Genomic DNA, 17588 nt, shown 5'->3' on the forward strand with positions numbered 1-17588 from the left:
ACTATCACAATAATGGAGGAATATGTACGGGCAGAGATTTGTGCTCCCAATTCTATGGTGAACAGGTCAGAACCAAGAGAACCTCCTCGTCACTGGGACCAAATCAACACACACAAGACAGACAGTGGAGTTATTCTACAAGCTGATGAATGTAGAACCTTCTGGGGATGCGGCACCGTTACTGACAGTCTCATAGTGGTCACTAAATCTTCATCAGAAAATATATCTTTACAAAATGTAGCTATGGGTTTAATGTAGTTTATTTTATTTCGAGATGACAAAAGCTGTGCTACTGAATGAAAAAAATTATACACTCCTCTCAAAGTTTTAAATGTTAATTTATGATAAAAGAAAGGTCGTGTAGGGTTTTAATACAATAGACATGAAAGATATATACACATACAAATAACTAATTTGAAGACATGAATACAGAGATTTAATATAATGTATAATACATAGATAATATTAGTAATTTAAATAATTATTCAGCAATCAAAATTTATATAGAATTTTCAATAATTTCATGAGATAATTTTTGTAAATCTATCTCTAAATTCTCATAAATTGTACAAAACTATTAAAAAAGAATTAACATAATTCCGTTCATATATAATAATCCAAGTTATAAAAGGTCCCATGTTTCATTTCGCATTAAGAAAATTATATTTAATTGTGAATACAATGTGACTAATACATACCGCCCACCACACACACACACGCGCGCACACACGCCCCTGGTTTATTCTGGTTTCCCCTGTAGTACTGGTTTAACCACTGGCCACGAGTTTTTAGTGAGAATCTCCTGTGTGATAGTGCCCTCCCATCTGACAGCATACTCTCTGATTGGTTGCCAACATGACCGCACATCTTTCCCTGATTGGCTAAAATTACTTGACTGGCACCTGTTGCCTCATTAGCGGCTTGGTTGATCCGGGTGAACTCCAGCCCATTCCTCTCGAGTGCTACCAAGTGATGAATGTCAAAAGTAGTGAAGGTAGTGAACTTCACCCGATTCCTCTTCCTAGTTGGGGAGTGTGGTGGTTCATTGTGTGCTGGCTCCGCCATTGCAGTAACTGATCTAACTGCAACGCTCTCCGTTCTCCGGGGCTCTCACTGCTGCTCAGTGCAGCGGCCCTGTCCACACGTGATCCTGCCGACATGCCTTTTGCTTGTGGCATCTCTATCTCTACGGGCCCCTCCGTGGCCGTCTGCTTTTTCATGCCCCTCGGCATCTTCGCAGAGCTTGGCACCTGCTGCTCGTATATGGTTGCAGTTGGCAGGGCCCTGCAGTCATGCCCAGGTGGACCCAGTGATGCCTGTTCTCATCAGGGCCTTGACACCGCTCTGGGGGCTCCGTAGCGCGTGACCCTGCACTGTGAGTGGCACAGGTAAGCAGGAAGGCCATGACTGCCAAGCAGGAGATCACTACAAGCGCTTAGATGCAGAACTCCAAGTCTGTAAAAAATATAAACGATCCCACCAAATAGTTCTCCACTAAGGGTGGATCCTCCGTGGACGACGTCCCTCTGGAGGGGGGAGACCAAGATGTCGACCGGGTCACTGTAGTTCTTCCTCTGAACATTTGCTGGGCCAACCGTGCCAGCAACAGTCCCAGGCTTGCCCACGTTACCGGCTGCCCCAAAGGTGGAGGCGGGGCGCTCTGATTGGCTCTTTCAGGCTTGACTTCTTTGAGGTTGTGGCGATCGCTCCGATGCTGCTCTCTGCCATGCCAGCAACCATCGTTCCTGAGGATTTCAACCAGGCCATGCGAGGAAGTCAAGCTCCCTCTGGACTCCGGGGCTGTCCGCAGGTTCAGTGGAGGTGGCGTGGTGGGCCAAGCGCCGGTCGCCAGCCCGTGTCCTCCCTCTCACTCCGCCCCGCTGCTCCGCCGACACAAACTTGACCCTGACGCCGCCTGCACCCGCGGCCGGCACGGGCTTGCGTTTTGGATTTTTGACAGGTGTCACAGATGGCCAGTTCCGCTCGGAGCAGCAGGCCCTGTCCTTCCGCTTCTGTCACCGCGGCAGGGCCCGGAACCTTCCGCACTGATGCCACGCTCTCATCCAAGGAGCTGAGGGTGAGGGTGTAGCTGCTGGGATCTAACAGGTCAAGGGGCGCACGAGAGCCATCGCTGAACTGCACCCAGCAGGCAACCACTGCCTCCTATGATGCAAGACCAAGAAACCCAGGTTACAGCATACAAGGGCTTAAGATGATTGTCTACATTCAGCATCCTGAGGCGTAACGGGAAGCACGTAGAAGCTTCTAGACAGCGTCACGTGACAGACAATCCATTTGCTGCGATGCTGATAAGATATGTATAACCAAGACAATTAGTGTCGTGTTCAAGGAAATTAACATGTTAATCTTTTATTAATTAGCTCCAAGTCTGGATACAGTACACGACAGCCCTAAGAAAATGCTGCAATGAGCTTTACTTAACCATATGGATCAATATTTATGGGTTTAAAAAAAAAGAGAGAGAGAGAAACTCATCTGAAAAAGCACCGGAGGGCAGGGAGTAATCACTGTAACAAGATGTAGAACGAACATCCATGAACTGCTGCCACAGGCTGTCCTATATTTTGAGGTGAAATACATTATGCATAGCCTGTGGAGTTGCAGGAGGAGAGGCTGTCACATAAACGGATGGGGCTGCACAGGGAGTGCTAATAGCCTGATATTGACTGGGTCAACCGAATGGCCGCATTACTAAAACGCTGCTACTGAATTGGCTGTCATCTAAAGGAATTTAGAGCATCTAATGGTTTTCCCTGACACGTTTTGTGAAATGTGATTCTTGCCCGGTGAAAGTGCGAACTCTATTAATCTGTGTATATTATTGAGTGCTCAGCATGCTACAAGTTTTGCGAGTTGCCACAGAGAGAAAATCTCAGTTACCAGATGCTTCACGGAGCTAAACGCCCCTATTGCAGACCCACGTGTCTTGCAGACACTCAGATTCTTGCAGACACCGGATTCTTTTGTTTCTGATGAATCACCTGGTTGGTGTGCCCTGTATGGAGGTGGTGGTGCACCTATTTGAGGTTGTGGCTGCTGTCCTGTGTGGAAGTGTTGGTGGTGTACCTGTTTTGGGTGGTTCATACTGTCCTGTGTGGTGGTGGTGGTGGTGTACCTGTTTTGGGTGGTGCATGCTGTCCTGTGTGGTGGTGGTGGTGGTGTACCGGTTTTGGGTGGTGTATGCTGTCCTGTGTGGTGGTGGTGGAGGTGGTGTACCTGTTTTGGGTGGTGCATGCTGTCCTGTGTGGTGGTGGTGTACCTGTTTTGGGTGGTTCATACTGTCCTGTGTGGTGGTGGTGGTGGTGTACCTGTTTTGGGTGGTGCATGCTGTCCTGTGTGGTGGTGGTGGTGGTGGTGGTGTACCGGTTTTGGGTGGTGTATGCTGTCCTGTGTGGTGGTGGTGGAGGTGGTGTACCTGTTTTGGGTGGTGCATGCTGTCCTGTGTGGTGGTGGTGGAGGTGGTGTACCTGTTTTGGGTGGTGCATGCTGTCCTGTGTGGTGGTGGTGGTGGAGGTGGTGTACCTGTTTTGGGTGGTGCATGCTTTCCTGTGTGGTGGTGGTGGAGGTGGTGTACTTGTTTTGGGTGGTGCATGCTGTCCTGTGTGGTGGTGGTGGTGGTGTACCTGTTTTGGGTGGTGCATACTGCCCTGTCCTGTGTGGTAGTGGTGGTGGTGTACCTGTTTTGGGTGGTGTATGCTGTCCTGTGTGGTGGTGGTGGTGTACCTGTTTTGGGTGGTGTATGCTGTCCTGTGTGGTGGTGGTGGAGGTGTACCTGTTTTGGGTGGTGCATGCTGTCCTGTGTGGTGGTGGTGGTGGTGTACCTGTTTTGGGTGGTGCATGCTGTCCTGTGTGGTGGTGGTGGTGGTGTACCTGTTTTGGGTGGTGCATGCTGTCCTGTGTGGTGGTGGTGGTGGTGTACCTGTTTTGGGTGGTGCATGCTGTCCTGTGTGGTGGTGGTGGTGGTGTACCTGTTTTGGGTGGTGCATGCTGTCCTGTGTGGTGGTGGTGGTGGTGTACCTGTTTTGGGTGGTGCATGCTGTCCTGTGTGGTGGTGGTGGTGGTGTACCTGTTTTGGGTGGTGCATGCTGTCCTGTGTGGTGGTGGTGGTGGTGTACCTGTTTTGGGTGGTGCATGCTGTCCTGTGTGGTGGTGGAGGTGGTGTACCTGTTTTGGGTGGTGCATGCTGTCCTGTGTGGTGGTGGAGGTGGTGTACCTGTTTTGGGTGGTGCATGCTGTCCTGTGTGGTGGTGGTGGCTACGATGGCCCTGCTGCTACCAGCACTGAGCTGCAGGTTCAGTGAGAGACCCGAGACCAGCTGCACTCCCAGTTCTGTGATGCTCACTTTATCATCCAGCACCCGCACCTCCCTCTCAGCCAGGACCGAGTCCGACAGTGGAGACATCACCTGGGCAGGTGTGAAAGAACACAGCACACCTGGGGTTTGGAGGTGTTCCATCAAAAGGAACTGATGCCTGTATATCACATGTATCTACATGTATAATCACTTTGTTTAAAGAGCTTTAAAGAGCTTTGTTTCTCTATAGGTAAGTAAGTATAAATTACTGCATGGAAAGTGTTTTCACTGTGAGGGGAGTTACCTGCACATTGGTGACTCCAGGAGTCCTGCCTTTGAGCACCATGGCCGCCACTGCCAGACCACGGTCATGTCCCCCACCCGCAGGGAGGAGCAGCCCAGCCGCGTGACGTCCACCCGCCAGCCCAAGCCCAGGAAATACACGGGGGAACGACCCCAGCGAGCACTCTCCGCCGTGAAGGTCGCCAAGACCCGGACGCGGCTGTGCTGGTACTGCAGCGAGCGACCTCTGGCCTTCCTCTCATCCTCTCATCCTCCTCTTCCTCCTCTTCTCGCTCCTGGGGACACACAGGAGAAAATGAGAAGCAGCATTTTTTGCGGCTCACTCCCATCTCCCTCGGTCTCATTTTCTTCTCACTCCCATCTCTCTCTGTCTCATTTTCTTCTCACTCCCATCTCCCTCGATCTCATTTTCTTCTCACTCTCATCTCCTTCTGTCTCATTTTCTTCTCACTCCCATTTCCCTCTGTCTCGTTATCATAACTGGGAGATTCTCCTATCTAACTTTTCTCTCATTAGAACACTGGATAATATTATAGAAAGAAAATGTCTGAGTTTTTGCATACTTTTACACACACTGAAATAGAAAATGTGTGATCTTATTGGAATTACCTTCAGAGAGACCTAAAATGTAATCTTATTTATTTAATATGTAATCATATTTCTTTATCCTCTAGACTTAGAAGTGTACTGAATTAAATTCAGCAATCCTTTTTAAAAATAAAAACCATTCTAAAAGAAATGGAAAAACTTTTTCTTGTAACAATAAGTATTAGTGTCAATAAGCATGAATTAAAATTAATGTATAATGTCAAAAATTTAAATAATCAAAAGAACAAAAATATTGTACATTATGTTTCCATGTAGTATAGAATATCGTATCTTGTATATAACATTTTCACATTTAATTTCCATGATTTTGCACTGTTATGTGGACAAAAGTGAAACTTTTCTGTAAGTAAATGAGTTTCCTTATTAATTATTTAGTATTAGTCAAAACATGGTACTTGTAAACGAACCATAGACCATAGAATGTTAATTCCTTTGATGTTCTGTGATGAGCCATTATTGATATTGCTTGATATTGATATTTAAACATCACAGATCAAATAAGCTTAGTAAAAAGTGATCCAGCAAATATCTATGTCAAATATGTAAATGCATAAAACATATTCGTGTCTTCATGTTGAGTAGATAAAACGTGTCTTGTGTCTTGTTTACGCTTAGTGTGACACAGGTGCGTAAGCCTGTCTCACCTCTCGTACCCAGAGACAGGTCCCCTCCAGCCCTTGATCTGGCTGAGCTCAGGGTCAGGTATGTCCACCTGCAGGGGGAGGCCAGGAATCCACACGCTCACCTCCAGCTGGGCACTCAGGTAGCTGTAGGTGAAGTTCACCATCATCCTCACCCTGCCCTTCATCTCCACTCCAGTCACATACAGACTGTCACATTTCTTAGACACCTGTGCATATGAGAGAGATGGAAAGAGAGAAAGAGAGAACCTATTTACCATGGTTTAATGCTCAGGGTGAATACACTGGCATCCACTATTTGTACAGAACAATAAACATAAACAGTTATAAATACACCAATTCATGGACACTGCAAACCAATAACAAATATTTGAAGACATAACTTAGCTTTTATACTGTAAAACAATGGCTAAATTGGTGTAATATCGTTAAATCATACTATTAAAGGCAAAGACACATCCACACTGAAAATCACCACCAGCGCGTTTAGCAGCTTTATGCTAATGCAGCCGTAAAAGGCCTTGTAGTACAGCAGAAATGGCTCCTCCATATGGCTCTACTGTCTCATTTAGGAAATCTATTACTGCTGATAGCTCTACTTTCCTCTTGATGCTTCATGGCCTGTCAGATTCTCCAGCAATTAGTCTTTTTTCAGTCAAAATAATCATTAAAAAACCATCAGCACCAATTTTCTTCATGCATTCAAGGGTCCATAGTACAGTAGTGTGTGTGTGTGTGCGCGCATGTGTGTGGTAGCATCTAGTTATTCCTGGTAACTCTAGTCATTTAATCTCGGTCACTGAATGTGTATGGTTTTGTGTTGGTGTGTGAGCCTGATGTCTAGGGCACCTCAGACCAGAAATGAACTGAGAGTGTAGAGTACAGATTCATTTTGAAATCTGACCCCTTTAAGCACTTTAAAGCCTCTGTTAAATCATTGTGGCCCTGGGAAAGGAGACTCAAGAGAATGATCCAATAATAACCAGATAAAGGTCTCGGCTCTTCATAATAAACACACAAAGAAAAGACACAGGGCCCTGGGGCAAAGATGTGCTGTGGTTAAGAAAAAGCACAGACTCTCTCCAAGGCTACTGGGTCTCTCTGTCCAGCTCCATCTCTCCATCTCTCTTCTCACTTCCTCTTTTTTTTTTTTTTTTTAAGTCTCTGATATGTACCGGGCAGTCGAGCAGAGGGGCTTGTTAGCGATCCCTCGCAGGACGACTCCAGTGTTCTGGCCAATGGGAGCCGTAATGGAGATGTCATTTGTCGAGGGTGTCAGGGCGGTAATGAGCGGCACACGGGGAGTGTAATCGTGGGAGCAGCAGGTGGCGGGACTCTGCGGGACGGCTCGGGACCTTCAGAGCCCCTTCATCGGCGGACCTGCGCTGGCACAGACACCTTCTAACCAGTCGGCACCGCCGTGCTCAGCAGCCCCTTGTTCTGCACACTTGGATCCAGAACGTCCACTCGATCACAGTTTGGATTTCAGAACGAAGCAATCGGCGAGACGTGCTGATCTTAAAAGAGAGCTTTGCTCTCTAAATTTTAATTTCGGTTCTACATCAGAAGAGCAACTTGATTTCATTGGTTTCATTGTGTTCAGAGGAGCGACTTCAAATAATGCGCTTTCAAAAGCACACGCTGTAATCTGCATCTTAGACCTGCCTGCGAGACCTCATTTGTGTCTATCTAAATTCAGAGGTAATTGACTCGGTAAGCCCGGTCTGTCAGCCTTAGCCCCCTGTGGAACACATCGAGTATTGTGTGGAACAGGGTTCCATGTGGCCTGCTTTCTGATGACGCCTCTGCTGAGCACGGCACACGTGACTGATGTGCGTGTGCCGATTAGGTCCGAGGGCTGATTTAGCTCCCAGCCCCGCCAGACGTCCTTCAGCAAGCCTCAGCACACGGCCAGACAGATGATGACCGTGTTTTGGAAAGTTGAAGACATAATCCTGCTTCCTGAGACCACCCACCCACCAACAGCCGGCGCCACGCAAACACATGAATCATTTGCATGGGTTATTATGCTTTTTTAGCTGAAGGCATCAATACAGAAATATCAAATGAAAAATATCTACATGTACCATGTGCTCTATAACAGTAACATTAACCATGTTCAGCTGGGATTTTCTTTTAGAATTATGAAAGGATCATCTACAAAGTTTATCATTAAGGCGCTAGTAGCTATATGGAATTAGTCAGACAATGTATGCACACACATGTTCACACACGTTCTCACAGGCACATACACACGCACATGCAAACTCACCATAGCGAGAGGAGCCAGGCCCGCATACTCCCTCTGCACGGTGTAAATCCTCATGGTGTCCTCATCCTGGATCACGTCTGCAGACAGCTGTAGATGCCACACGACAATCCAGTTCTTCAGATGTTCCTCTAGCTGTCGTGACTTGAAGTCCAGCTGCAGGGCCTCCAAGAACCTCCTGGAAAATCAGCCACGAGCTGGACCTCAACATCTGAGATCCAAACACCCGAAGCATGCATGCCTAAAACTGGAATCATTTCATTACACAGTATATGTGTATTTCTGGAGTTTTTCCACCCCCAGTCACTAGGTATGCATCCCTGTAAAATACATCAGCACGCCAATTAGACAGTGCAGCTCCTCTTACTCATCTGCACTGAGACACTTCACAAGTCCTTATGTGCACTGTGCAAACTTACTCTCACTTTGATCTGTTCGTATATCCACTATCCGTTTGCAGTTTGTGTGCATTTGCTTAAGCGACGCTACATTTATAAAATGTCTTGTAAAATGGGACAGATACTAAAGGGTTTGAGGGGAGAACATACAGAGAATCACGTAGGCTGTGAACATCTATCTCAGAGTGCAAATGACACTAGTAATGTCAGTACAATCGTTTGTTTCGTGTGCCATTTATAATGGTGAATACACTTCAAACACAAAATTTACCACAGATTCTTATACCTGAGCGTAGAGCCTATGACATCACTCTCACAGTAAGAACTGTGGTGACCATGCAAGCACATTGGATGCACACAGAGCGTGTATGTCCAACAGAGAACATAATGAGAACATGATCACAATGGGGCTTGGTACTGAATAATTAAGACGTTACCCTTTAATTTATTTATTTATGGCATTTGCTCAAATAATCTCTCAAAGCCCTAATCAAACATCTCCAGTGTTTGCTCAGAAAACTTGTGGTTGTTTTATTGTTTATGTACAGTGAGACTTCACTTTGTCTTCATTCACAATCCCAACCTGCAGCAGAGGGAACAGCTTCTCTGAGCAGCTGTTGCAGGGTGAACAATGAGGCAATCAAAACAGAAGAGCACTTTCATTTTTTTATTTGTTCAATTTATTTATTTAACCTCACCTTTACAGTATTTCGTTTTGTGATTTTGTTACACTTCAGTGAGTTACACATGACAGTTTTTTCCATATATAAAAAATCCATATATACAAATACCTTGAACAGAGGAGGCATGTTTAAGACTCGCCTTTTCCCTGTGGAAATGCTTCGTCTTTGGCAGATGACAGAGGTGGTTTGTGGGTAAGACCCACTCCCAGGTCTCAGGGTAATATCCCACAGCTTAGAATTGCTTGGTCTGGCAGTGCTGAATGACATGCCTCTCTCTGCTGTGGCTCTGTCAGATCAAGTTCACACACACACACACACACACACACACACACACACACACACACACACACACACACACACACACACAGCTTCAGCCATAAATGTTGTAGATTAGCCTATAACAACGTGACGCAGGTGTGGCAAACTTGCAGAATCTATTCCATAGAGCTGTATATCTATAGTTGATGTGAGGCAATATCAAAAAAGAAATATATTTGGTGATCTCACATTTTTATGCCATAATACATCTACCTTAAAGGGTAGAACTTGTATGAAAACATGTGAACGCATTGTCCAAATTACACTAGTTCCACCAGTATGATGTATCAGTATGATTACATCAGTATGTCTTTTATAACTGATTGTAAATACATTACAATTATCTGGCATTATACATCAGAAATTCTGACATCACTCTCTAGAATAGAAGCTATGACATCAGTCCTTAACAGTACGAATTGTTATGACCAGGCGAGCAGCTTGGATACATACATGTAGCATTTATGTCCAGGTTTGAGTAAAGTGCGTGTGAGGCACAGCAAGCAGGTATGAACACAATTTAACATTGGAGCATCAGCGAACATGAACATTTGCAGTATTTATACGATTCCAGAAGTGTGTGTGTGTGTGTGTGTGTGTGTGTGGTAGAACTGTAAACAATAAATAACAGCAGAACACAGCAGAGGTGAAAGGGAGAGGCAGGTCTTCACACACATGGGTGGGGTGAGAAGATGTTGGTGACCTTGAACGCGGGTATCGGTGGAGCCACGGCTAGTGGCAGTCAGGCAATAATTTAATCTGTGAGAAATTCAATCTTCTTTAGTTACATATCACCATGGTCAAGTTATCACAAAAGAGAGACTTCAATCCTCTCAATTTTAGCCTTGTTAAAAGGGGACAAGTCTAAGGTTTGGAGAGAATATTTATTCTCAGCAGGCATTTTTATAGAGCCGAGGCCTCTAAGGCACCTCAAATGAAATCTACTAGATCTTTGCCTGGGCTTAAAGGTATATTTACTTAAATCTAAGCAAATATGTTTGGTTCACTATGTGTCAAGGCACCCCTACCAGTGTGTGTGTGTGTGTGTGTGTGTGTGTGTGTGTGTGTGTGTGTGTGTGTGTGTGTGTGTGTGTGTGTGTGTGTGTGCGTGTGTTAAAGAGGTTAGGATGTGGTGTCAGAGACAGGGCTGAGTTGGAAGACGTTAACCTGACAGACAGAAAATCAACACGGTGCTTTCGGCTATCTGGTGCATCTCATTCCCATCTCTGTCCGTCAGCTCTGAGCAACCTTTTTCATTTAATCTGCTGGTTGATTGATCCGCCGCTTCTCCCAAACAAACATTCACACGCACACGCTCATTAAAGCCCACGGACGCAAGCGGACCGGCACGGAGTTCTGCCAGACGGACTCCCCCCCCCCACGGAGTTCTGCCAGACGGACTCCCCCCCACGGAGTTCTCGCAAAGTTCTGACCAGTCGTTTTATTTCCTAGGGCGGTCCATGCTTCACTAGCGCGCGCCGCGCACGCGCGCACACACACCGTGATTTCTAGCTTGGGTAGCACGAGACTGAGATTGCGCTCGTGCAGCAATGCACGCGGAGTAGTGTTCACCGGTGACGAGCGTCGGTACAGAGACTAAAGGCAGGAAGGAGCGGTGTGTTCCGGTGGGCCACATTTATCAAGCCTGTCCCTCGGAGACAGAGCCCACGCTCCTCAGGCTGAAGAGTCCGCCAAACACCTTTGTTCTCCGCCGCTTCACCCAGCAGCCAGACGCCTCTCTCCTCCTCCTCCTCCTCCCCGGTTCCGTACAACACCCGAGAGTCACGTGCCAGCCCGACACGTGGGCAGGACTCGAGCTCCTTCCAAATTCCCCGGAACTTATGCCCGTGTAACGGCGGAGCGGGCAGCGAAGCGGCCGCCACAGGAAGCAGGAGCGAGAGTGGCCGACAGCTCCGTGACAAGCCGCATTATCTCCGTCTCAGCCCTCATCCATCTCCCTGTCCGCCCTGTCCTGCACTCCACCACACAGCTGTTGCCAGCGCGCGCTCTCCTCATGCACCGGCTCGAACCGCTCATTTACGAGCAACATTTACATGCAACAGTAATAGGTATGAAAATGCAGTCGTTTAAAGACTAAGAGCCTTTATACGAGCCCTGGCGTAACATGTTCTTTCGATTAACATGACAAAATGTCACCGGTGTGGCATTTACTCATGTTCAGAATGCCACATTTCAGCTACAATCCATCAATCTCCAAAAGAGCAGCAGTAATATAATTTTTTGTTAAAAAAATAACTAGCTTTATTTTCCACAGTCAGTAGTGGTAAACACACATGCATTTAATTAGTATTAACTGAAATGAGATTTTGGAAGAACTCAGTTGTAAAAGCTTGTGATCAATACTTATCGGTCCACGCTCTCTTCTCTGACATGGGCCTGTGATGACAGAGACACGTGATGACAGCAAATCAGGATTCATGTTGGATTTCAAGAACACCGTGCATAATAATTACATCACCTAAGCAGTCATGAGCCACCCAGTTTGATTCCGATGACTGTTCACTTTGTAGACTGTACAGATACGTTTCATTCTAGACTGGTTTCCAGTCCCTCTGATACGTTGCTCCTTCAGAGAGACAGATACAAGAATAGAGCGAAGGTGGAAATAGTGAGAGAGAGAGAGAAAGAGAGAGAGGAAGGGAGGGAACACATCTGTATGTGTGGCCTATTTTCAACATGCCTAAAGAATAGGTATTGTATGCATAACTAGAGGAAGAGCTCAGCAGAATCTGTAATGGGGCTCTTGATGGAATAAATCACTGACAAATCAGGAACCACTAGAAACCACTAGGGAAGAGTGCTCATACTTCCTGTGTAGAATGGAATAGAGTAGAGTAGAATATAGTAGAATAGAATTGACTTTATCATTTTTGGACAACCTTGTGGAATTCTAATGTTTTGTTTATTCTTCCATTGTACCTGTTTTCCTGTTTGTGATATTAACGTAGATTAATTTCTGATTGTGAACGGGCTGCAGCTATATATAAATGGAAGTTCCCTTAGGTCACTTATTTTATTTAGGAAGCATTTATCACTTGTTTTTTAATAGATATGAGTCTGGGTCCAGACGACGGTCTCAACAGCAGCCATTAACTTACAGAACTGCAACAGCGTTTGTCCCAAATAGAGAACAGATTGGTCTCCAAAGAGTTACCAACTCCACTAATTTTCAATCAGTGCTGGGATTACCCATCATAACCCTGCGGGTCTGGACTCAATCTTGGAGAGAGGAGTGAAGTGGGGCAGAGAGTTTTCCCAGGATAAAATCAATCTCTCCACGAAACTGGGTCCTGCTTTGGCTTAACCCCTCTCTGAAAGAAACGTCCTTTTGAGAGGGCAGGGTTAGAGCTGCAGCTTCCACTGGAAATGCGGAGCTTTGATATGTGTGTGTGTGTGTGTGTGTGTGTGTGTGTGTGTGTGTGTGTGTGTGTGTGTGTGTGTATGTGTGTGTTCTGGGGGAGGGGTGGCTGCTGCTAAGTCTAAGGTGCCAGTCAGATTTATGTCAGACTGTAAACAGTGCTTCACAACACTCAGCCCAGAAATCGCTCTCTAACCTGGTATTTAGGTCAAGTGTACTGGCATTATTCCTGTACATTTTTGGCAAAGGGTCTGATCGTCAGCTGCAACGTTGCTGTTACGTATGAGTAATAATAACAGGATGTGGGTCAGAACAGGGTTTCAAATGTCGCATGTTTATAATATCTAATTTTACACTAATTTTATCTCATATCTAAGCAAACAATGCAACAGACTCCAGACACTACAAAAAATTCAAAGTGCTCAAAAAAAAAAGAACAAAAGAAAAGTATTTCAATGCATGAAAATACAACGAACTCCTCTCCTCTTCGTTTCGCCTCTGTGGCTGTAGGCTGGAGAAAACAGATTGCACTGTGTGCTTTTGCACGACGGCTCCTTCTGTAATAAGATCGTCTCTGCCCAAAGGAGTCAAGTAGTTATTAGGTATTTGTTTTCTTGCTCCATTAAGTTGATGCATTATTTATGGGGAGAAAACCCACACAAATAATGGAATGTTAAGAAATGAATGCTGCCAACTAATCTCTTCATTATTTTCCTATTCATGGAATAGTGCTTTAGAAACACCTGGTGTTAGATAAATGAATTGAACGGGTACTAGCTTATTATGGTGCCGTAATCTCTATACTGGGTGGAAATTCAAACCTCTCTCGGCTATAAGGTAGAACTGCTGGAGGGACACACGTGAGACAATATATGAAATGTTTTTCAGGGCAAACACAAAGCATTGAGTAATCCCGCTGCGACAGCCCCTGGAGTGCTCCGTAATCACTTATCTTATTTTTGATTTAGAGATTTAGAGGAATATTTCTAGATGAAAAAGTCCCATAACTGTAATGTCTTCAGAAAGAATTTAATAATCCTGAATACAGTAAATCCTTTTCCTAGTTCATTAATAACAGACTCATGCACACTGCCAGACAACAGCAGATTAATAATAATAAGTGATAATATTTGAACCACTGGGAAGCCAGTAACACAGTGAAGGGTATATTCTGTTTCACAAACAGGTATACTGACAAATTCTCCTGAAAGAATCAAAATACTTGTTGATTTTATACATGCATAACAAGTGTACATGTTTAAAGTACCCACCTGAGTATAAAGTGCTATGCAGTAAATGTACTGGACAAAAATACGTAGAAGGTGATCGGGTCTGTGGTCTTCAAATGTTTAGAGGAGTTCCACCTAGAAGCAGCCTTGTAAACGTGAGCTTCCCTGGAGGTGAGTACAGGAGTTTCACATTGCCAACTTTATTCACGTTGGATTCAATGGCCTGTCTACTCAAATGACACAAACGGCGAGGTCACCACTGTTCGCTGGTCTGAAGGAGACATTGGCACAACAGTCCCACGTGAAATTCCATCTCCACTCTCTGCCTGGACTGAACCATGCTGGTTTCACAGCCAGATTTGCCCAGCAGAAGCCTCCATTCACAAGAACAGCACAGGCACCTCGTGTCTCCTCTAGTCCCCAGAAGCTGCGCACTGTGACGCAGATGTAACCCACCTCACTGTGGCCTGGATTCACTTGGCCTAAAACATCCTTCATAACCTCCGTCTTGCTGGCAGCATAAAACAGCACTTGTATGACAGGGGACGAGGGGTGCACCTGACGAGCCAGTAAGACAGCTCGGACCCTGGGATCGGCTGGGAGCAGATCCAGAGGGACAGCCTGCTCCACAGACATGGGCCCATAGCTGACATTCATGGCTGGATGCCCAGATAGCCCAGTCATGATGAAAGCTTGTTTCTGCAGCTGCCAGCTAAGGTTTCCCATAGAGATATCACTGGCGTCTCTCAGAAAGAGATGGTCAGCATCGAGGATATGATAGTTCAGCTCCGGGAGAACATGAAGTGAGGAACTGGATCTTGGGATCTTGGTATCTTCTCCACCTTCATTCCTACAGGAGCTTATGGATTACGCTGCAAATATTGTTTGATGTTTGGAGGGCTGAGTAAGGGTGGGGAATGCCATAAGATTTGCCACTATTTAAGGAATGCCACTATTTAATTTGGTTATGCATATAGTGCAAAGTGTTAGTTGCATAATTCCTCATGCAGTATTATTTCAGTATAAAATAGCTACAGTGCCTTTCAAAAGTATTCAGCCTATTTTAAAAGGCATCAGACTCATATAGATTGGCAAATGAATTTTACAGCCAATAGTTTTAATCCAAATCAATACACCATTATGTTTTTGTTTGTCAAATTTCAAATTCATTGCCAGCAATTTTTCACAAAAGTAAAACATAAAAATGTCCTTTAGACTAGTACTTGGTAGAACTACATGCAATATCCACTCCAAGGCTGTTGACCTACGATTCTTCTAGCAGTGTGGCAGTGGTTTATATTGAGGGGAGTTGGATAAGGCTTGTGCACTGCAATTTTAAATAGTGCCAAAGATTCTTGATTGTACTGACATGTGAACTTTAGTTTTAGGTTGTTGATTTTTTTAGCAGACTGAATCATGGCATCTTGGAGCATCTCCCCGTACTTTGCAACCATTCTTGATTCCATCAGTTCTACTCCAGATGCCCAGTATCTGATGGAAAGCAACCACACAACATGAGGCTGCAAACCCTCATACTTTTTGCTATTTGAATGGTGGTTATTGAGAATTGAGCAGTGTTGGGTTTACACCAGCGCTTTGGATTTTCGTCTTATCTGACCACAAAACGTTCTTCCGCACTTTAGCTGGGTCGCATTGCTCTTTGGAAAATTCTAGACATTCCTTGTGTACGTTTCTTGAGTAGTGGTTCATCTGTACATTCTACAGTGCTGACCAGATTACGCAGGCCTCTTAATATTAGACTGATAAACCTCCACTGCAGTCTTGGCGACTGAACTCTGTAACTCCATTAAAGTGATCGCTGGCCTCTCTGTGGCTTCCATCAGAAATCCTCTTCTTACTCTGATGATGAAATTTGAGGGACAGGTTTTTTTCAGACAATGTGAACTTTTTTTAATGATTCACAGGTGGAGGCCGGTTGTAATCCAACTGTGTCCTCATTACTGCAATATCTCTCTACTCTGAGAATGTGAATCTTGCACAGAATATGGCACTGAATACACCATTCCAAAAAGTTTTATTCAGGACGCAATTTGTCACAGAATATTTTCTTACATTAACCCTGATGAGATCCGGGCGTGGTCTACCTTCTTGGGGTCCAGCTGGGCGTGGGGGACCCATTGCATTTTTTGTTAAAATAATCAGCAGATTTAGCCCAATTGCAAGTAGAATAAACAATACATATGTTAAATTAGTTTGCTCTCATTTATTTATTAGTTACTTTTTTATTAAAATGTAACACAATAAGGAAATGAATCATAAATCATGCTGGCTGACAGGCTGGTCCTATGGCTAGCTGCTGACGGGCTGGTGCTAACAGAGCTGGCTGCTGCTCATCCTCCTTTTCATTATCACTATCAGACTCTGATATTTCAGAAATGTGATCCTGAAATTTCTTCTTCTGAATCACCATCAAAATCCTCTGTCTCTTCCAATAGCAGCTGTAAGGCAGTCTGAACTGAGAATCGCTTTGCCATCTTTTATAGCATTTTTAGCATTTTTAGCATTTATAGCATCATGTCCCCATGATTGGATGAAACACACACTCACACACACATAGACACACACACACACACACACACACACACACACACACACACACACACACACACACACACACACACACACAGGTCCAGAGAGGAGGGAGGGATAATGAGGGCTGAGAGAAAAGATGCTTCATTCAGATCTCACCCCTTTGTCTCTATAGAGATTCTTCGTCTGCTGTCTGACAATATGCAATCAACCCCTGATGTGACAACCATCAAAAGTGTTGATGGTTGCTCACCTTTGCATGCCAAACTCCTCTGTCCTTTGTTTGTATATCCTTTAAAGTCATACAGACGACTATCAACTACCCAACCCAATGTTGATTGCCCACTTTGACTAGCCCAGGGCCCAGTGGACCCTGGACCCTGTATGTAATACAAATGTGAAGGGGGGGGTACGGGGGGGTGGTCATTGAAAATATTTTCTGATTTATGTTGCTCACAGAAAATGAGCCAAGGACCAATGAATCTCAGTTTGAAAAAAAAAAAATTGTAGAATTTTTTTAAGCTGATTTTTTAAAAATGGGTCCCACAGACCCTTGGACCATATAAGGGTTAAAACCAATACCATTTTGCAGATCGGTTTTGTAAAATAGAGTAGCATACAGAACAAAACATAATTTGGGCCATGTCATTTATAACCCATATGAATCTAATGACTGGAATAGTCTAATTATTTTAGAAGACACTGGTTATAGATACAAATGCATATTGATGGCATAGCACACTCCTCTTGAATATTCCAGTAGTCTGTGTGCAGACACCTGCTTTAGGGTTTTCCCTATACTTGCCAAACTCAAGACCTTTCTAGACTCACCCCATCACCCAACATCCACACAGAACAAACACTTACAACTGATTTAAAGTGTTTTATACAGCC

The 17588-nt window shown here is 44.9% G+C and overlaps 1 protein-coding gene across 1 annotated transcript; it reads right to left on the reverse strand.

Moving 5' to 3' along the window:
* Window positions 1-575: 575 nt before the first annotated feature.
* Window positions 576-15598, reverse strand: LOC143481534 (transmembrane protein 132D). Its single transcript, XM_076979567.1, is given in 14 exon segments — window positions 576-1741; window positions 1773-1946; window positions 1948-2163; window positions 4235-4426; window positions 4620-4675; window positions 4678-4865; window positions 5872-6077; window positions 8141-8315; window positions 9223-9504; window positions 11109-11356; window positions 14207-14274; window positions 14277-14381; window positions 14384-14986; window positions 15514-15598. Coding segments are annotated over 14 exon segments (3123 nt in total). The 3' UTR covers window positions 576-1216.
* Window positions 15599-17588: the final 1990 nt, after the last annotated feature.

The sequence above is a fragment of the Brachyhypopomus gauderio genome, chromosome 18 (genome assembly GCF_052324685.1).
Source record: "Brachyhypopomus gauderio isolate BG-103 chromosome 18, BGAUD_0.2, whole genome shotgun sequence".
In the NCBI taxonomy this organism is placed as follows: domain Eukaryota; kingdom Metazoa; phylum Chordata; class Actinopteri; order Gymnotiformes; family Hypopomidae; genus Brachyhypopomus; species Brachyhypopomus gauderio.